The following is a 22,807-nucleotide window of genomic DNA, read 5'->3' on the forward strand; positions in this document are numbered from 1 at the left end:
GAGACAGGAACGTTATTCAAACACTGCAAACAAACATTTGTCTCTTTTTCAAAAGTTTAAACTGTGCTCCATGACAAGACAGAGATGACAGTTCTGTCTCACAATTAAAAGAATGCAAACATATCTTCCTTTTCAAAGGAGTGCAAAGCAAGCAGTCAAAAAAAAAAATCAATACGGCTTTTAAGTATGCGAAGCACCGCCGGTACAAAGCTGTTGAAGGCGGCAGCTCACACCCCCTCTGTCAGGAGCAGGAAGAGAGAGAGAGAGAGAGAGAGAGAGAGAGAGAGAGAGAGAGAGAGATAGCGAGAGACAGATAAAAAAAATCAATACGTGCCCTTTGAGCTTTTAAGTATGCGAAGCTCCGTGCAGCCTGTCCTTCAGGAAGCAGCTGCACACAGCCCCCCTGCTCACACCCCCCTACGTCAGCGCAAGAGAGAGAGAGAGAGAGAGAGAGAGAGAGAGAGAGAGAAAGTAAGCTGGATAGCTTTTCAGCCATCTGCCAATAGCGTCCCTTATATGAAATCAACTGGGCAAACCAACTGAGGAAGCATGTACCAGAAATTAAAAGACCTATTGTCCGCAGAAACCCGCGAAGCAGCGAAAAATCCGCGATATATATTTAAATATGCTTACATATAAAATCCGCGATGGAGTGAAGCCGCGAAAGGCGAAGCGCGATATAGCGAGGGATCACTGTAAACTATTTGGCTAACAACAAAAGTGTGAATTAGAGTAAGTTTTCAGCATCTTGAGAGGTTACAAGAGGCCTAACCTTTGCAATATTTCTTAAATGGTAAAAACAAACTTTTAGTAGTATAGTTATATTGTGATTTGAAGTTTAGATCTAAGACCATAATAGCAACCTAAGTTCTTTAATTCTGGCTTGATTTGAAAAGGCAGGAGATCAAATTGATTACTAAGACTCTCATTTATTTAATTTGTTCCAACAGTTAAAATTCTATGTTTAGCTAAAGAAATTACTATTCTTCCATTCTGTAATGCTAGTAAGATACTTGATCATAGGGCATGGAACCTCACAGTAAGATGTGAAAAGTAAAGCTGTATGTCATCTGCATAGATGTAATGTAATTCACTTTGTAATTAGAAACAATCGGTCCTAACAATGTAGATTGAAAATAACACTGGGCCCAGAACAGATATTGGTGATACATCACATACATGGAGCTCTGACATTACAATCACTTCAGCTTAAAAGGAATTTTTTATATTATGCAAGACTGAAATTAGTCTAAAGTAATACCAGAGAGACCCATTAAAGGGGTGATTAATGAAAATACTATGGCTTACGGTGCCAAATGCACAATACTAATAAACTATTACTGTACTAATAAACGCAACTGTAACTTATGAAGAATATTTATTCAAGTAAATATTTGACTGCTGAAAAACTAATTACACAAGCATTTTACATAAAAAGGCATATGACTGAGGTCTAAAACTGTCAAAAACAGAAGAATCAAGATTATTATTCTTACATAGTAATTTAACTGTAGCCGTCATCAACAAATCTGGAAACACACTTATCTAATAAGCAGTTAATTATTTCTAATACAATATCAATTAGCACATCAGAAACCTCTTTGAAAAAGGCTGTTTAAATTGGATCAAGTACACTGAAAGATTGGGCTTTAGTTGAATAATTATTCCACAAAGTTCAGGAAAACATATTTCAGCAAAAGAATTTACAGTAATTCACTACAGCGAGCATGCTGAAGTTCAACAGGGTAGGTTTTTGAGGTATGTATTATATTACATCTATTGTTTATTTTAACTTGAAAGTTCTGCAAAAGCCTCACTTTCTCTTGAGGTGTTCAGGAGCCAATCTCATCAATGTGGCAGGATTTAAAAGACAATAAAAATGATCATTTATCATTTAAGAAAAGAATGTCTCTAAAAGTAGGAATGCTATATTGTAGTGATAGGAACCTTCATTATTTCATGACTGTTAATTTATCTTTCCCCCTTTTCACTCAGCCATCTGACAGTCACTTTTAAGTTTAGACACTGTTTTGAGTTTTCCATGGAATTTTAATAGTGCATGGTTTCTTAACAGCTTTTACAGCGGCTACTATATTGGATGTGGCTCTCTCCTTTGCATTACAATTTTCCACCTTACTGGTTACACTGCTGGCTAAATTAAAGACAAGCACTAAATTCAGACTACAGTAATCCCTCCTCGATCGCGGGGGTTGTGATCCAGAACCCCCCGCGAAAGGTGAAAATCCGTGAAGTAGAAACCATATGTTTATATGGTTATTTTTAAATTGTCATGCTTGGGTCACAGATTTGCACATAAACACAGGAGGCTGTAGAGAGACAGGAACGTTATTCAAACACTGCAAACAAACATTTGTCTCTTTTTCAAAAGTTTAAACTGTGCTCCACGACAAGACAGATATGACAGTTCCGTCTCACAATTAAAAGAATGCAAACATATCTTCCTCTTCAAAGGAGTGCACGTCAGGAGCAGAGAATGTCAGAGAGAGAGAGAGAAAAAAGCAAACAAAAATCAATAGGGCTGTTTGGCTTTTAAGTATGCGAAGCACCACCGGACAAAGCAGCTGCAAGGATGTACAACGTAAAGGTAGTCTTTCAGCATTTTTTTGAGGAGCGTCCGTATCCTCTAGGCCAGTGTGCGAACAACCCCTCTGCTCACACCCCCTCTGTCAGGAGCAGAGAATGTCAGAGAATGTCAGAGAGAGAGAGAGAGAGAGAGAGAGAGACTGAGAAAAACAAACAATCAAAAATCAATACGTGCCCTTCGAGCTTATAAGTATGCGAAGCACCGTGCGGGAAGCATGTCGCTTGACAAAGCAGCTGCACAGAAGGGAGCAACGTGAAGGTAATCTTTTAGCGTTTTTAGACGAGCGTCCATATCGTCTAGGGGTGCGAACAGCCCCCCTGCTCACACTCTCTCTGTCAGGAGCAGAGAATGTCAGAGCAAGAAAGAAAGAGAGAGAGAAAAACAAACAATCAAAAATCAATACGTGCTGTTTAATCTTTTAAGTATGCGAAGCACAGTGCGGGAAGCATATCGCTTGACAAAGCAGCCATATGTAAGCCATGCAAGGAAGAGAGCAATGTGAAGGTAATCTTTCAGCGTTTTTTGAGGATCGGCCGTATCCTCTAGGGGTGCGAACTGCCCCCGTGCTCACAATATATTTGAGGAGTTTTATTTAATACGTAATACGCGCTCTGGTTGGGTAGCTTCTCAGCCATCTGCCAATAGCGTCCCTTGTATGAAATCAACTGGGCAAACCAACTGAGGAAGCATGTACCAGAAATTAAAAGACCCATTGTCCGCAGAAATCCGCGAACCAGCAAAAAATCCGCGATATATATTTAAATATGCTTACATATAAAATCTGCGATAGTGTGAAGCCGCGAAAGTTGAAGAGCGATATAGCGAGGGATTACTGTATTTATAATATTAGCAACCTAGAAGCAGCAGCAAAGTCAAAATAATGTCTTTTAACAACACTCTTCTCTTTAGTCCTAGTCATATTTTTACATCAAATAAAATGCAGTAATAATCAGGTATATCCATGACCATGACCTGTTTGGTGTTGATTTTAAATTCTTTTGATATAACTAGGTGCTCTATGTGTCCTTCTATGTGTGTTGACTGGATGACATGCTGAGTTATAGTAAAAGAAAGCTAATAAACTATTATGCTTTATTTTATCACATTAGTTTGGAGAGCTACATGACAGAACTTCAATTTAACTGCTGTGTTACTTTATTTATTTATAAAGCACTTTAAAAACAACATCAAGGCTAACCAAAGTGCTGTACAATAAAAACCCAACGTATCAGACACAAAATAACCAAGGGTAAATGAAACAGAAACACATAAGAGCTGAAGAGATTCATAATAAAAAGTATACAGATAGCCAACATATCACAACTGGGTTAAAAGCCAGAGAGTAAAAGTGTGTTTTTAAATAAAATTTAAAGCCAGCTAGTGAAGGAGCCTGCCTAACGTGTAACGGCAAATTGTTCCAGAGTTTTGGGGCTGCAACTGAAAAAGCCCGATCACCTCGGAGTTTGCATCGTGCCTTGGGAACAAGTAAAAGCATCTGGTCTGCCGACCTGAGAGAGTGAGACGGTACATATTGGTGCAGCAGTTCCGACAAATAAAATGGGGTACAACCATTAAAGGATTTAAAAACAAATACATGGATCTTAAAATGGAAATCGAAAACGAACTGGAAGCCGGTGAAGTTACTTGACTTTGTGAGTAAATGTGTGAAGGCTGAATCAAGGCTGGGTGCATTCCTGGTGCATCAAAATAAAATAAATAAATAACTCTTTCCAAACAGTGAGAATCTGAGTGCCTCACAGCCACTGTAAGTAAATCATACATGGAAACTGAAATCACCTAATATTAGGAACCAATTATAACTAGCTATTATTAAAGATAATACTATAAGTATGAGAATTCATTGACAAAAGTCGCATTATATTTTGGTGGATAAATTGTCAGTATGAGAGTGTGGGATATGCCTTGACATAACTACACCAAGATGTGAAAGATATGAAAGTATCAAAACCAGTATTTGTACACTCTAAATAGCTTGAGAAAATACACGCTAAACAACCAGCTCTCTTTGCTTGATGAAAAGAGTGAACGAAATTATAATTCAAAGATGCTGCTTCAATTATACTACAGCACTATTGTTTTTCAGCTGTATGTCACACAAAATTAGAAAGTACATTTTCCTTAAACTGTTTAACTCTTTTAGGGCGGATGTCGACTTTTGTCGACAGGAGGGGTTGAAGGCGAATGTCGACAAAAGTCGACATCCAGGGATAAAGGGCGACAATCAGCTGTTAATGGCGACAAATCTCACTGTCACGTCACAGGCATTCCCTCTGTGCTTGGAGGAATGCTAGACTCATTGACTCGGCAAATAAACATTGCGTGTGCGTGAGTTGCGAAATGTAAACAATGGCAAGATGGCACCGACATGTGAAAAGGCAGCGAAGCAAGTGCAGAAAAGAAAACACTTGGCAGACGTTGTTTTGCGCATTACCGCGGAGTCGGACTCTTGATTTTTCAGAATCGGACTTTATTGGCAGTGATCAGGAGATCGAGCAAGAGAGTTAGAAGCAGGCATCAGCTGATCAGACACCAGCCGATGCCGCGCGAGCGGATCTGCTGCCAGTTGAGTGCCTTCGCGCAGCCGATGCATGTACGGCAAGGTTCGCATGGGATAAATACACATACATTGATCCGTTGAGTGCCGATATGGCTACCGGAGTTTACAAGACGGCATGGCTTGCTTTTGGACACGACAGATCACCAGCTACTGTACTTCAGGCTGCTCTCTCCTGATGCTGCTTTTCAGCTACTGTCAGACGAGACAAACAGGTAGGCAGAGATTTTTTTTGAATCGCGGGCTGCCTTTGCATCGCATTCTCGTTATTCAAAGTGGAAACCCACAACGAAAGACGAGATGAAGCGCGCTGTGGCATTACAAATAGAGATGGGACAGAACTGGTGAGATAACTTCAGGGAGCATTGGTCCAAACGTGTTTTGTCCCCGGGTGGCTTAGGTACGTGCTGCTGCAAAGTTTTATTCACTTCTGTAATAAACAGAAGCAAATCCCATGGGGTGAGCCAGGCTATAATGCCATACATAAAGTTCATAAAGTTTCAGAAGATGAAAAGAGGTGACAATACGGTTTTCATGCAGGCAGAAAACTTGGTGGCAGTGGCATGGCACGATGGCAAATGGGTGACTTGTCTCTCTACAGTACACACTAACAATATATGTGAGAAAATGCAGCAACAGACAATTGAAAAATAGGCATCAAAACAACACATAGAGAATTCAGGCTCATACAACATGCAAGACAGTAACATTTGTCAAAAGTAAATATTGTTGATTTGATATGTTAAACAATTGTTTTGTGTTCTTTTTTAAAAAATGTTAGTTTTTGGAAAAATATTCAGCCCTGGGAGAAAAGAAACAAAAAAAAAATTAGCCCTAAAAGAGTTAAAATGTATTACTAGTTAAAGCTCTGATATTAAATAAAGCCATATTCAGAGCCTCTGAAGAACACAAATTCAACCAAAGTTTTAGGCCAACTTAAGACAGCAATTAAATTATTTGTGTTTTCAGTAATCCCTCCTCCATCGTGGGGGTTGCGTTCCAGAGCCACCCGCGAAATAAGAAAATCCGCGAAGTAGAAACCATATGTTTATATGGTTATTTTTATATTGTCATGCTTGGGTCACAGATTTGCGCAGAAACACAGGAGGTTGTAGAGAGACAGGAACGTTATTCAAACACTGCAAACAAACATTTGTCTCTTTTTCAAAAGTTTAAACTGTGCTCCATGACAAGACAAAACAAACAAGCACAAATCAATACGTGCCCTTCGTGCTTTTAAGTATGCGAAGCACCGTGCAGCATGTCACTTCAGGAAGCAGCTGCACAGAAGGTAGCAACGTGAAGATAATCTTTCAGCATTTTTAGACGAGCGTCCGTATCGTCTAGGTTTGCGAACAGCCCCCCTGCTCAATCCCCATACGTCAGGATCAGAGAAAGTCAGCGCAAGAGAGAGAGGGAGAAAAGTAAGTTGAGTAGCTTCTCAGCCATCTGCCAATAGCGTCCCTTGTATGAAATCAACTGGGCAAACCAACTGAGGAAGCATGTACCAGAAATTAAAAGACCCATTGTCCGCAGAAACCTGTGAAGCAGCGAAAAATCCGCGATATATATTTAAATATGCTTACATATAAAATCCGCGATGGAGTGAAGCTGCAAAAGGCGAAGCGCGATATAGCGAGGGATTACTGTATACTGGTTTGTCCAATGTTTTAGCCAATCTACAAATTGTTATTACAGGGCAACATCCAGCTATATCCATTGCAAATTACTTATATTTTAATAGGAGTTTATCGGATAACATTAGGTAAAAACCTGGGTATTCATGAACACTGTATTATCTTTGAAATGTTTTCAGAAAGAACACTTGCCACTGAATCTATTTGAAAGTAAGCCATCGCATCTGAAAAATCATGGTCGCTTCAAAAAAAACAGATACCAGTTGTCCATAAAGCTAATGTTTTGCTTCTCTCAGAGGCTCTCACCAAGGCGTTCAGGGCCAAGAGACAGCTGTAAGCTTCATCCAACTGTCTCTGAGTAGGCAGTGGTCCAGAAACAATCCTTGCAGCAGGAGGTCTTTCCTTCAAGGCTTGAACAAATGAGGAGAATGTTGTTGAAACAAGCAATGAATTTTGCAATGCTGAACCTTCCAGATTCTGTCGTCGTCATCATCAGGAGTAGGAGTTGGGGTAAAGATGACTTGTCCTTGGGTCCCTGTGGCACAGTGCAGAGCTGGTTTTGTACAGTTGGCAAAGACTATAAAGGCAGCTTGTTGTTCATCTAGCAGGTGAGATTTCTGGTTCCCATGATAATATGGTCTTCATAGGAAATGCTGAATCTGTCTCTCCAACGTCTTCAGTTCATCAACGACATGCTGCAGCTCACAATCAGGCATCTTGTATATAATCATGCAGAAAAGTCAACCTATAGACAATGGTCATCTATAGTCTTGTCCAGCATTTTAGTCTATTTATGTCCATTGCTTTTCTGCCCTGTAAATTTTGAGATAAGGTAGTTCTTCCAGGTAAGCAATGCAAATGTTTCAAGGTAAGGTATTTATAACCAGTGATCATGGCACTGGAGAGTGGTGATGTGTTGCATGTTGATCAACAAGTAAGATGTTCACTGTACTCAGTGACAGACGCTATAAAGCTACTTATTAATAGAGAGGTATATTTTTGCTCCCAACCTTTTTACTTTAAAAGTGCTTTTCTGCAAATACAATTAGGAATAAATAATTTTTTTATCTTTTTTCACATAGTAATAGTAATAAGATCTAAGGAAGGGTCTTCCAACTTTAAATCACAACTTGAAGTGAAATACCTATATTAGCAAACTAAATAAGGATAGTGCCAACTCACTCCCATATAGTAAATATTTTATCTTAAAAAAATGAAATTTAACAGTATAGCAGGAAAACAGAATTATGGTTTTAATGGAGTGTGTGAAACTATTTAAATTGGCATTGATGGTGGGTATATCATATAGCACAGCACCCAGTTTTAAATGTACAAGTAACTTTTAAGCAGTGGGCCATTTGTCTGCCATTCTGCCTTCATTCTACTTGTGTTTCACAAACTCTGAGCCAAAATGTGGCACTGCCATTCAAGCTTTATTAAAAAAAAGGTACCCCCAAACCCCATGGGGGTTCATGATATAGTCTACAATCTTCTCCACATTAAATGAGGGAGGTGTACACATTTTGGAGGAAATCAGCCCAACAGTATGGATGTGTATAACAGTCACATATCTCTCTCTCTCTCTCGATATACTATGCATCTCTCTATATCTATATATCTATACTAGGGGGCTCTGCCCCCTGCTCACTTCGCTCGCCAACCCCCCATGTTTGGTTAATCAGATATACAATTTTAAAAGCTTTTTTTTTCCCTTTGGAATTGTTTCAATTTCATTATTTGCACTTTTACTTTAAAGCTTCAGTAAAAACAATATTTGGAATTACCTTTTCTTCAAGATTGCATTGAATTTCGATTCAGTTTTCGGAGATACATTGTGACAACGCAACGCACAACTGACCGTGAGTGAATATTGTTTCTTTTTTTCTAATAAATCCGACTTTTTCTAATGTTTGTCCCTGTGATTTGTTAATTGCCATAGCAAAAGCTATTCTCACAGGAAACTGTAAACATTTTAATACTAATGGCAAATCAAGATCTCCTTTGGTGTCTAATGTTATTCACGGAACATATACTACATTACCTTTCTTGTCGACCGTTAAAATTTGCATCACTTCTCCGTGATCATAAATATGCACCTGACTCGAATTGTGTTTTGTTTTAAATTAAACGTGTCGTTGTTTTAATTGTTGTGGGACCACATATTCTCATAGCGTATGGTCCATTATTGTGTAAATCTACATTTTGAGCATTGAATGATGCAAAGGCGAAAAGATTATTGTACACTCTTATATTTTGCCTGTAGTGTTTGTGGATTCTGCGGTGGGCTGGCGCCCTGCCCGGGGTTTATTCCTGACTTGCACCCTGTGCTGGCTGGGATTAGCTCCAGCAGACCCCCGTGACCCTGTTTTTGGCTATAGCGGGTTGGGAAATGACTGACTGAATGACTGTTTGTGGATTTCCCTTTCCCCAAACATCAAATCTTTTAATTCTCTTGGATACACCTCCTCATGGGCGGCACGGTGGCGCAGTGGGTAGCGCTGCTGCCTCGCAGTTGGGAGATCTGGGGACCCAGGTTCGTTTCCCGGGTCCTCCCTGCGTGGAGTTTGCATGTTCTCCCTGTGTCTGCGTGGGTTTCCTCCGGGCGCTCCGGTTTCCTCCCACAGTCCAAAGACATGCAGGTTAGGTGGATTGGCGATTCTAAATTGGCCCTAGTGTGTGCTTGTGTTTGTGTGTGTCCTGTGGTGGGTTGGCACCCTGCCCGGGATTGGTTCCTGCCTTGTGCCCTGTGTTGGCTGGGACTGGCTCCAGCAGACCCCCCGTGACCCTGTGTTCGGATTCAGCGGGTTGGAAAATGGATGGATGGATGGATGGACACCTCCTCATTGTGTAGAAACACTACTTTTCACTGATGGCAACACGAATTAGACGATCTACAAGTCTCTGACTTAAACTTCAAAGCTTTACAATATTTCCATAATTCTGACATATCACCTATGTCCATATATTCGATCTCTATTCGCCTGTCAGTTATTTCACCGAGTAATAATTTCTCTTTGTTAGCGCTAATGCGATCTTTAATATCTTTACTATATTTTTTTGATACTTTCGAATTTTTCTGCTTTTATATTCTGTAACTTGCTCTGCATGTTGTCATAAAAGCCACAAAGAGCCATAGCAAGGTTTGGGGCAGCCACCTGTATATTTGGTTTCCTGGCTGCAAATTGTTGTTTAACACTAGAATTACCAGAGTCTACGAAAAAACTCATAGATCCGGCCCACCTTAAAACCATTCTCACCTCTCCTTTGTCTTCTAAATGTGCCGATTAACACGAGCAGCCGGCTATTCCATCCCCCACCGCCACAGAACGCTCACTAAGTTTTCCCAGCTCATGCCTTATTTGATTATCTGGGAGTGACTGAAGTGCTGGAGTATTAGAGTGGAAATAATACATCGCTATTTGGAACACACGCATTTCATGTGTGTTCCGTGTCTACAGTAATCTGTGTAAACACATTTTTAAAACAGAAACGTTTTTCATATTTTAGTAGTAAATGACAAAGTGTAGGCATAAACTATACAGTGTATGAAGCCTGAAGTCCAAAGATCAAGTAAACACTTTCACAAAAGGTTCAAGGATGATACAACAGCTTCCGTGGTGTAGCGGTAAGATTTGCTGACTTGTAATCAAGAGTCCCTGGTTCGATCCCCACTCACTCCTATATTTGCCGTTTTCAGTAGTGAGCTCCTCATTTTGTTAATATTATACAGTACACACATACAATTGGTTTGCGTCTGTAACACACGGTGTGCATTTAAAGGACTTGTAAAAGTTACTGTTTTTTTTTTTTACTTAAAAATGTGTTTACACAGATTACTGTAGAAACGGACACACATGAACTGCGTATGTTCCAAATAGCGATCTATTATTTCCACTCTAAAACTCCAGCAGTTCAGTCACTCCCAGATAATCAAACAAGGCATGAGCTGGGAAAACTTAGTGAACGTTCTGCGGCGGTGGGGGATGGAATAGCCGGCTGCTTGCTGCAAGTGTTAATCGGCACATTTAGAAGACAAAGAGAGGTGAGAACGGTTTTAAGGTGGGCCGGATCTACGAGTTTTATCGTAGACTCTGGTAATTCTAGTGTTAAATGATAGCACTGCTGTGCACAAAACTGAGTCCAAAACAGAACTGAGGGAATAGGGAAAAGGGGAAGACAAAGACAAGACAAAGGGGTCGGGCTCATGAAGGTCTTCAGCCATAGGTTCGAGCCCGAATGTGACATCACAGGGCCCGGAGCTGGTAAGGTCTCCTTCCATAGGCTCAGTCCCGGAAGTGATGTCAAGAGGGCCAGGTGAATGGTCTACAGGAAAGGGAGAAAAAGAGTCTGTGAACTCTGCCACATCCCGGTATGACTCAGAACTGCTCTTACTCAAGCCCTTTAGCTGCCTCCCATGAGTACATGTGTGACAATGTATATTGTGCCTACGTTTGTTTTGTGTCTTTTGAATTCCACTGTTTTCATTATCTCTAAGCTGCTCTGTATGTGTTTCGCCCCCTCGCTTTTGAACCTCTTGACGTTTTACTTTGTTTTCTACTCTGTCTTTTATTTCTCACCTCGCTTTGTCCTGCTATTTTTCCTCAATTACACCTGGTCCATGATGATTATTTTCCCTTTTTTTGAGTAATAATTTCCGTTTGTTTGCGCTAATGCGATCTTTACTATCTTTTTTTTTTATACTTTCGAAGTTTACTGCTTTCATATTCTTTAGCTTTCTCTGCATGAGTATCGTGCCATCATTTTTTTTTGAGCCTTTCAAATTCCACTGCTTTCATAATCTCTTATCTGAATTTTTTTCTCTCCAACGCTTTTGGGTCTCTTTTCTCCAAGCTGCTCTTTCTTCTTAGGTAAGTCGTTGACGTTTCATCTAGAATGTACAGTATATATATATATATATATATATATATATATATATATATATATAAAACCCCTCTCAGCCTGCATAATAATTTACTTTCAACAAAAAAGATAACAGTGGTATGTCTTTCATTTCCTAGGAACATCTGAGTACTGGGGTGTTTTCCGAACAAAGATTTTTAGTGAAGCAGTATTTAGCTGTATGAAATTAAATCAAATGTGAAAAACTGGCTGTGCAAAAATTTGGGTGACCTTGTAATTTTGCTGATTTGAATGCATGTAACTGCTCAATACCGATTACTTGCAACACCAAATTGGTTGGATTAGCTCCTTAAGCCTTGACCTTCATAGACAGGTGTGTCCAATCATGAGAAAAGGTATTTAAGGTGAATTGCAAGTTGTGCTTCCCTTTGACTCTCCTCTGAAGAGTGACAGCATAGGATCCTCAAAGCAACTCTCAAAAGATCTGAAAACAAACACTGTTCAGTATCATGGTTTAGGGGAAGGCTACAAAAAGCTCTCTCAGAGGTTTAAACTGTCAGTTTCAACTGTAAGGAATGTAATCAGGAAATAGAAGGCCACAGGCACAGTTGCTGTTAAACCTAGGTCTGGCAGGCCAAGAAAAATACAGGAGCGGCATATGCGCAGGATTGTGAGAATGGTTAAAGACAACCCACAGATCACCTCCAAAGACCTGCAAGAACATCTTGCTGTGGATGGTGTATCTGTACATCATTCTACAATTCAGTGCAATTTGCAGAAACAGCATCTGCATGGCAGGGTGATGTGAAAGAAGCCCTTTCTACACTTACGCCACAAACAGAGTTGCTTGTTGTATGCAAATGCTAATTTAGACAAGCCAGATTCATTTTGGAATAAAGTGCTTTGGACTGACGAGACAAAAATTGAGTTATTTGGTCATAACAAAAAGCGCTTTGCATGGTGGAAGAAGAACACCGCATTCCAAGAAAAATACCTGCTACCTACTGTCAGATTTGGTGGAGGTTCCATCATGCTGTGTGGCTAGTTCAGGGATTGGGGCCCTTGTTAAAGTCGAGGGTTGGGTGACTTCAACCAAATATCAACAAATTCTTCAGGATAATGTTCAAGCATCAGTCACAAATTTGAAGTTACACAGGGGTTGGATATTCCAACAAGACAATGACCCAAAACACAGTTTGAAATCTAAAATGGCATTCATGCAGAGGGAGAATTACAATGTTCCGGAATGGCCATCACAGTCCCCTGACTTGAATATCATCGAAAATCTATGGGATGATTTGAAGCAGGCTGTCTGTGCTCTGTCTGTGCTCAGCAGCCATCAAATTTAACTGAACTGGAGAGATTTTATATGGAAGAATGGTCAAAAATACCTCCATCAAGAATCCAGACACTCATCAAAGGCTATAGGAGGCATCTAGAGGCTGTTATATTTGCAAAAGAAGTAATATCTCTGTTGGGGTGCCCAAATTTATGCACCTGTTTAATTTTCTTATGATGCATATTGCATATTTTCTCTTAATACAATAAACTTAATGTCAGTGTTGAAATACTACTGTTTCCATTACGCATGTCATATATTAAAAGGAAGTTGCTACTTTGAAAGCTCAGCCAATAATTAACAAAAATCCAAAGAATTAAGAGGGGTTCCCAAACTTTTCATATGACTGTGTGTGTGTGTATATATATTATATATATATATACCCGCTAGGGGGTGCCAAAGAACATTGTTTCATGAGCTCTGCATTGGATGGACTTTATACAGCCTGGGGAGTGAAGAAAAGCCTGACAACAGCTTACCATCCCCAGGCCAACATGCCAGAGCGAGTGAACCGGACCCTGAAGAACATGATAGCATCCTATGTGGGTCAACGCCATCAGGATTGGGATAAATGGCTCCACGAGCTCCAGTTTGCCCCGAACACCGCTGTGCATGAAGCCATGGGTGAGACACCTGCTTTGGTTGCACTGGGCAGACAGCTGAAGGGCCCGCTTGACCGACTCCTTCCCAGAGCCCCTAGTCCAGAAACCACCAGTTAGAATAATTTATTTAAGCTTGAGGAATTGCGGCGAACAATCCAACAGAGGTTGGCGAGTTCGAAATCTAGACACACCAAGTTGTATAATGCCCGGCATAAGGAAACGCACTTTCAGCCGGGTGATTTGGTCTGGATTAGAGCTTACCATCTCTCGGATGCCTGCAAAAGGTTCTCCTCCTTCCTTCTAACGGCGTTGCGATGTTATTGTAATACGAAGGAAACAAACAGATACTCAAAGACATTCATTAAACAATGCCTACACAGAAGACACCAAAAAACTCAGCAAACAATTGACTCGAACCAGACCCCCCATCCCACTTGGTACACACTCCCTTATCAACATGGTGTGTCTGAAGGTGCAGCATGCATCCTGTCCAAATCAAGCATCAGAATTGCACACAAACCCGCAAACAATCTGCGCACCGTCCTTTTCAACGCTAAAAACAAGAAATCGACAGCAGAAACACAAAATGCAGTTTATAGCATTCCATGCAGTTCTTGCCCAGCGGTATACATAGGACAAACATCAAAAATAATTGCAACTCGCATACAGGAACATTGCAACGCCGTTAGAAGGAAGGACCCACGATCACAGATATATACACATACAAAATCATCAGGACATACAGTACATTTAACTGGGACAATGTACAAGTAAGATTTAAGGCCAGTACTAAAAGTGCCAGAGAACTGGCTGAATCATGGCTATCAGACAAAAACGCCATTAACAGACATCTGGACATAAACCCAGCATATGCAAACTTAATTAGAACATATTCATAATAAATAAAACGTTACGACCAGTACCACCACCACCACCCCCCCAACGAATTGTGCTATATATTGCCTTTGATTCTTGTAAGTCTAAGCATTATCCTGTGATGAAGGCTCCTGGTAGGGGCTGAAAGCTCAGGAATAAAAACTACTTTATAATACGCGATTCATTTTTCTCCCTTTGTGGATCTCCAGCTGCTAATATGCAAACCGTATCACAGACCTTCGCTTCCATATATTATAAAAAAATCTTGGGAGGGAGACGAGACGTGATCTTCTCGGAAGACAATTTGACGTCCCGCAAGACAAGGCAGCAAGACAACATTTAAAACAAGTTCACGGACATGTAACCTCTAAGTTGTTGGAATGCTTTTGGCAGACACATGTCATCTGCTCCCAGCTCTTAAAACAACGACAAGCAACAAGCAGAACATGCAGCTTGCCAGCAGATGATCCGACCGTGTCTCCTTAGCATGCTTTCAACACCAACCCCCTTCACAATGCAAGCAGCAGAGATGCGATGTGGCAAAAGGACAGCTACAGGCTTTGAAATGATTGACGCGCAGGGCGACAAGCAAAAAATGCAGCTCACCAGCAGCAACAAGCCAGCAGATGATCGGACCGCTTCTCCTTAGCATGCGTTCAGCCAACCCCCTTCACAACACGAGCAGCGTTATACGTCCACTACCGGGGCCGGAAATAAAGGACAAGTATTGTTTTTACAAAAGTTTTAAAGTAAATGTAAATATAATGCATATGTAGCAATTCCCATGAAAATAGTTATAAAGAAAAATTCTTGGAAGGGAGACCAGGGAGACGAGACATGATCTTCTCGGAAGACACTTAAAAGACCCGTGAGACGAAAGAGATTGGCCACGGAACGTCTCGCGGGGACCTTAAACATGAGACTTGGTGCCAAGAGATTGTCCCAGGACCGTCTCGCGGGGACGTGGAACATGAGATTCTTGCAAGTCACGCACTACTTACAACCATTTTCAAATAAGACCATGGTCATCAAAACTCTGTCGTGTAAAGGGTTTTAGCAGACACAGGTCCTGTGCTCTCAGCTCATATGAAGCGTATATGGACAATACTGTATATGTATATATAAATAAAATACGCGCATTATATACAGTAATCTCTCACTGTATCGCGCTTCGCCTTTCGCAGCTTCACTCTATCGCGGATTTTATATGTAAGCATATTTAAATATATATCGCGGATTTTTTTCTGGTTTGTGGATTTCTGCGGACAATGGGTCTTTTAATTTCTTGTACATGCTTCCTCAGTTGGTTTGCCCAGTTGATTTCATACAAGGGACGCTATTGGCAGATGGCTGAGAAGCTACCCAACTTACTTTTCTCTCTCTCTCTCTTGCGCTGACTTTCTCTGATCCTGACGTAGGGGGATTGAGCAGGGGGGGCTGTTCGCACACCTAGACGATACGGACGCTCGTCTAAAAATGCTGAAAGATTATCTTCACGTTGCTACCTTCTGTGCAGCTGCTTCGTGAAGTGACATGCTGCACGGTGCTTCGCATACTTAAAAGCACGAAGGGCACGTATTGATTTTCGATTGTTTGTTTTTCTCTGTCTCTCTCTGTCTCTCTCTCTGTCTCTCTTTCTCTGCTCCTGACGGAGGGGGTGTGAGCTGCCGCCTTCAACAGCTTTGTGCCGCGGTGCTTCGCATACTTAAAAGCCAAACAGCCCTACTGATTTGTTTGCTTTTCTCTATCTCTCTGACATTATCTGCTCCTGACGCGCACTCCTTTGAAGAGGAAGATATGTTTACATTCTTTTAATTGTGAGACGGAACTGTCATCTCTGTCTTGTCATGGAGCACAGTTTAAACTTTTGAAAAAGAGACAAATGTTTGTTTGCAGTGTTTGAATAACGTTCCTGTCTCTCTACAACTTCCTGTGTTTCTGCGCAAATCTGTGACCCAAGCATGACAATATAAAAATAACCATATAAACATATGGTTTCTACTTCGCAGATTTTCTTATTTCGCGGGTGGCTCTGGAACACAACCCCCGCGATGGAGGAGGGATTACTGTATTCGGTTGTACTTGAATGTCTTAGGCCTGGGTGATACAGAATTATATTGATTTTGTGATTATTTTGATCCGAAGTGAAATATTCTATGTATCTCGATATGTTCTCAAAATACCTTAAGCCTTTATTCCTTAAGAGGGTTTTGGCATTATTGCGCTTAAATTACTTACCCAAAAATGACTGGCTATTATTCCCCTCATGTAGTAAAGGAGCTTCAAATGGCTGGAGAGTAATAAAACAGTACTCCAAAATTATTTTATATTGTCATGCTTGGGTCACAGATTTGGCAGAAACACAGGAGGTTGTAGAGAGACAGGAACGTTATTCAAACACTGCAAACAAACATTTGTCTCTTTTTCAAAAGTTTAAACTGTGCTCCATGACAAGACAGAGATGACAGTTCCGTCTCACCATTAAAAGAATGCAAACATATCTTCCTCTTCAAAGGAGTGCGCGTCAGGAGCAGATAATGTCAGAGAGATAGAGAAAAGCAAACAAATCAATAGGGCTGTTTGGCTTTTAAGTATGCGAAGCACCGCGGCACAAAGCTGTTGAAGGCGGCAGCTCACACCCCCTCCATCAGGAGCAGAGAGAGAGAGAGAGAGAGAGAGAGAGAGAGAGAGAGAGAGAGAGAGAGAGATAGAGAGACACAGAGAAAAACAAACAATCGAAAATCAATACGTGCCCTTCGTGATTTTAAGTATGTGAAGCACCGTGCAGCATGTCGCTTCACGAAGCAGCTGCATAGAAGGTAGCAATGTGAAGATAATCTTTCAGCATTTTTAGACGAGCGTCCGTATCGTCTAGGTGTGCGAACAGCCCCCCTGCTCAATCCCCCTACGTCAGGATCAGAGGAAGTCAGCGCAAGAGAGAGAGAGAGAGAGAGAAAAGTAAGTTGAGTAGCTTCTCAGCCATCTGCCAATAGCGTCCCTTGTATGAAATCAACTGGGCAAACCAACTGAGGAAGCATGTACAAGAAATTAAAAGACCCATTGTCCGCAGAAATCCGCGAACCAGCAAAAAATCAGCGATATATATTTAAATATGCTTACATATAAAATCCGCGATAGAGTGAAGCCGTGAAAGGCGAAGCGCGATACAGCGAGGGATTACTGTACAGCATGCAATTTAGTGGTTTTAATAACACTATGGCCAATTCAAATACTCTAATCCAGTGACAAGAATTCCTGTGCTAAACAAGACTGGGTTCTTGCTATAAGTAAGGAATAAAAACTTTATAATGTGAAGTGCTTTAATTTTGCACATTAAAACCAAAATATTATGTTTTTGTTAAAATATATCACACAATCCAATATATGTTACATTTATTATTAATATTAAAAGTTAGTAAAGGTGCCATACTGACCCACATATGAATTGCATTATTTTTTAAATAAATAATATATAGCAATATCAAAAAGATCTGCACCACTTAGCCTAATGTCATCACACTTCAAAAAGATCAACTAATCTAGGATGAATCTTGGATCTCACCAACTAATTCAATACAATTTTATAAATAGGCCTCAGAATAATCCTTATATCACCTGATATGTCAGGTACTGCAGAGCCTTCCTTTTGCCATTGAAAATATCATTTAAAGAATTTTGTGTCCATCCCAAAAGCATAACACCCTTATGTTTACCCAGAATAAACCTGTTAGACAAATGAGATCTTCCAGTGCTGGCTTTCGAACATTCTTAGCTGCTAGACAAAACACTACCTTTGCATCTCAGTTTCTGTGGAACTCTCCCTTTTCCAAAGGTGTCATTGACACACAATGTTGAAATGATGCCTCAAAGCACACGTTTTCTTTCATGCATTTAAGCTCTGCTAGTCCTGGATTTTTAGTAGCCTTTTGATGTGCTAATGTTGTTGCATCAATACACTCCTACATACTGTACGTGTGGATCATCACTTTGCTTTCTGTATGTCCTGCCATCAGAAAATCAGCAGACTGTTCCTTGAAACTCAAGCATTTGTTTGTGAACATTTATTAACTGCTATATAGAATAACAAGAATGAGTTCTATGACAGACTTCTCCTTTCAGGGCTAATTTCAACCCTGTTACCATTACAGTGAAAGAATGCTTCCTTCTCCCTGCAGCCCCAGGGCTGTGGAGTTGAAGTCAAGGAGTTGGGAGTCGGAGACAATTTTGGGTGCCTGGAGTTGGGGTCGGAGTTGGCAAAAAATGTACTGACTCTGACTCCTAATAAAATTTAAGTTGTAATGAAAAATAAAATACAGTAAGTTCAAATGTCCCATTTCACAAACAATAGTCCTAATTATGTTCTTCTCAAATGTAAGAATAAAGCCCAGTGCACAGTTGTATTACTACTAGTGTGAAGTTCAGCTGAGCTATTATACAACCTGACATTCACATATTGTAATCTGGATTATGGTACATTGCAAAAAGTGTTTTCATTTTATTTCAGATATAATGTGTTTAACAAGTTCATTTGAGTGTAAACGAGTATAATAATTTAGGTGTAGGTGTGTGCTATGGCTTGATGTGTGTTCAGGGGTTGTTGTCTTTTGTTTAAACTGGCCAATACGGTAGAGAGTCAACTTCCTATCCAGTAGTTCTGTGGCTAAATGACGTGTATGTTGCCTTCCTTCAATCAACATGGAAAATACATTAGCATATTAAATACAGAGGAGTCAGAGTCGGAGTCAGAAGTACCGGAAACTAAGGAGTAGGAAGTCAGAGTTGGAGTCGAAGGATTTATCTACCGACTCCACAGCCCTGTGCAGCCCTATACAAGACAAAGGAATTGTAATAGCATATTTTGCTTGAATATTGTGCATCTTTTGAGGCTCATTATCAAAGAAAGGTAAAACAAAGACTGCTTGAATGTGTTTGACTGGTAAAGGAAGCCATGGAATAATTAAATTGCTGTTTCAGAGGATCTTGGCAGCTAATACAAGTTTACTTTAAAGGGTAAGTGGTGTATACTGTGCACAAGTATTTTTTTTTTTTTTTTTTTTTTAATTTACAGAACATCTTCATAGATCCACCCAAAGAAATCAGAAGAAATCTGTATAACCAAACAAAACAGTGAAATTATGCTTTTATGTGATTTTAATGCTAGGAGTTATTAAAAATTTAATATCAGCTGCCTTAGAAAGTAAGAGAAAAACTAATCTGAAATTAATAAGCAAAGCATTTCTGACAAAGTTTTTGTTTAGGTTTTGATCTTCTAAATTTTAAGTGCTCTAAACAATCATTAATCAATTAGCCACACATTTTGTGAACATTGTACAAATAAAGGATTAGATTTTTAAGGGTTATACCCAAAACCATTCTCAACATATAATGGCAAATAAACACACTAAGTTATTAACAAAAGCATGTTTGTTTTCTTTTAACCGTAGCACTGTAACTAGTGCAGACAAACACTATAACTGGAAAACATTTAAATAAGCCTACCTCTTAAGCCTCGGTACCAGAACACAAATATCAAGTAGCAACAGTTGGTAGCGGTAGGCAAAACCAACCCTACCACAATCTCAACCCAACCATGAAACAGACATTACAATGAGTTTTTAAATGATCATCAAACAAACAATAATTTGGAAGCACAGAGTATCCTGTGATATCAAATACTTCCAGCGATACATAGTCTCCATTCAAAGGGGTCCAGGCATCCTTACCTCCACTGCCAGCACAGAGAACGTCTTAGGTACTAGGGTCTAAAAAGAAGGAGTCTGAACAGGCAAAACCACTGGCTGCAGTTCTACCAAGAAAATCTGTGGAATCTCTGGGTTTTCCAGATGTTACACAATTTCAAAGGTTCCAGCCGATCTCGGTGAAACACCAATAATTTTTTTTAATGTCAGGAATCTAGATCCTATGTTCCACTGAGACCAGAGGGCAGCCCAAAGAGAATGTCAACTGGCTGCTGGGCTGCCTGCAGTTAATTCATGAACGGCTGAGTGGTAAGCACATAAAACAAGTGGCAGACAACGGTCCCAGGCCATAATCAAACTCAATCATTAACAAAAGCAGGAGCATCTGTTTTCCTTTAGCGGTATCACAAGAAATGGGGCTAGTGCAAACAATCACTACAACTTGAAATATTCAAATGAAGCCTCTCTGTTTAACCCCTGTACCCGGACTCGTACACCTGGCAGCATCAGTCAAACCAAAAACTCCACCGTTTTCAGAAGCACACCATGAACAAATGAAACCATTAAACAGGCAATACAAGACATTTTAAAATGAATGTCTAAAAAATAAATGAATAAAATTTAAAATCTAATTGTTAGATGCAGTGCCGCAGAGCACCCCTGGGAAGTCAAATCCCAATTCCCACGCTGCAATATTACAAAGGAATATTTATTCATAAATTCACTAAACTGAGCAATACAAAGGAAAAAATGTACAAGACAAATAGTGTACAGCCCGTAAGTAACTGAATCCCGTTAATATTCACTCTGACAACACAGTGCAATTTAAGCTACAACCAAAAGACGCAAATGGAAACATTTCACAGTAGTTTACGGAAGATTATTATCTGAATCCACCAAAAGGTGCTCCTTTGACTGCAGATCGTTTTTCAAAACTGTGACAATAGTCGAGAAGGACGTTAAAAGAAAATGTTTAACGTTGTAAATGAGTAGAATGCTTTATTACGTTTGTCCTTCATTTGCAGTGCACGAAACATATGCCGCTTGACTTTAAATCGGATGACCAATTGTAAATTATAAGGTCAGTTTGTTTGCTGGTCAGCACGTGCATCGTAAAATGCTGCATCGGGTCAAAATTGTTATTATCACAGTACACTACAATAATGGAACACATGTTCCATTAAACTGTTCATCCCATTAGTGCTGATTCTGATTTTTAAATAATTCCATAAATACTAAAGAAACTACCGACCTTTACTTTAACCCGCCTTGGAAAATTACATTCTGTGGAAATGTGTGATTTTAAAAGCTAATCAAGCCATTTATAAAATACAGTACTGAAGTTTACTTATGTTGCCTTTTCACTGGATTGATGGTATACTTTACAAATGCTAACTTGACAGCACGACCAAAAACAATCCAGCAAACCAAACGTAATCAGATGTAAATCAAATCCATGCAAACAGAACAGTCACTACAAAAACACACTGTCAGAGGAAGGTCTTCAGTTTTTAAATATCAACACTGTAAAGAAAAGTGACAGCACTGAAAGACGAAAACAAAATTCATTAAGACTCTGCTGACAGCTGCCAACATTTTGCACTCACCTTCGCTTTACCGGCCTCCAGCTTCTTCTGCCGTTCCTCGTCTTCCATGACTGTAGTGGCTCCTATATCCAAAAAAGAAGGCAGCAGCTCAAGCAAGTTGTCAGTTTAGACGTGACGATTCCACACAGCTGATATTGTTGTTTACCCCGGAAGAGCTTCTATCTAAGTGTGCTCATAGTGTTTCTGGATTAGCAATGTGAGCTACCCCCCCCTTTTGCCACCCAGTCGCCACCGCCATGTTTACGTCCACGTTAACACCGGACTGGCAATGATGACGTGTACGAGGTGCGCGCGCGTAAGCGAGCTAGCGAGCGATTGAGGATACCTCCTGCAAACAGACAGGCGCAGTCTGAGAAGCACTCGCGGAGCAGGTGTCACACCTGCTCCCTCCCTCTGCTCTTATCTCTTTCTGCTTTAAAGTACGGAGGCGGTGACTGCTGTAGCTGCACCATACCTAACATTTTTTCGAAGCTGCGTATTTTTTCTGCCATTATATAAGCAGAGGAAATTGGATCTGGAAGCAGACTTAACTGAAACTGAGTAAAGGCGCAGGAACACTGAATGGGCAAAACATGTAATGGAAAATTGGGATCAAGCAATGTATGGTTTATATTAAAGGTGTTCCAGAACCAATGGGCCACATTTATCCGTCTACTGAAAAGTAGATTATGATAAATCCCTTTTGATAAATAAATCCCATGGTCACATCATTTTATAAGGAGTCCAGATGCGTACTTGGGCCAGAAAACGAACCAGTTGTGACCATGGTAACGTGATTGTATCATTCATGCATGCATTCCTACAATTTCAAATAGTGCTAGATTTCTGTTCTGAGCAAAGAGGTGACTGCTAAAGAAAAGCCATAAAATGAGTTAAATTGTAATGGCCATAGTTAACTGAGATCAAAATAAGCCAAGTTTCTTGAAAAACACAATATGCTGAATTTGGCACATCATCTGAAACCCCTAGAAACAAGTGGTGATTATTATTATTAAAAGTTATTAATA

The 22,807-nt window shown here is 40.1% G+C and overlaps 1 protein-coding gene across 7 annotated transcripts in view; it reads right to left on the reverse strand.

Annotated features, from left to right (window-relative positions):
• akap9 (A kinase (PRKA) anchor protein 9) overlaps positions 1-22,061 on the reverse strand; it is a 268,377-nt gene extending 246,316 nt beyond the window's left edge. For 5 of the 7 annotated variants that reach the window (XM_051936181.1, XM_051936179.1, XM_051936183.1 and 2 more), the window contains exon 1: positions 21,801-22,061. In XM_051936181.1, coding sequence (XP_051792141.1) covers positions 21,801-21,848 — 48 coding nt within the window. In that variant the 5' untranslated portion in view covers positions 21,849-22,061. The remainder of the gene's footprint in view (positions 1-21,800) is intronic. The other 2 variants (XM_051936178.1, XM_051936184.1) reach the window with 2 other exon arrangements.
• Between the last annotated feature and the right edge of the window lie 746 nt (positions 22,062-22,807).

Source organism: Erpetoichthys calabaricus, chromosome 13 (assembly GCF_900747795.2).
Source record: "Erpetoichthys calabaricus chromosome 13, fErpCal1.3, whole genome shotgun sequence".
Lineage (NCBI taxonomy): Eukaryota > Metazoa > Chordata > Cladistia > Polypteriformes > Polypteridae > Erpetoichthys > Erpetoichthys calabaricus.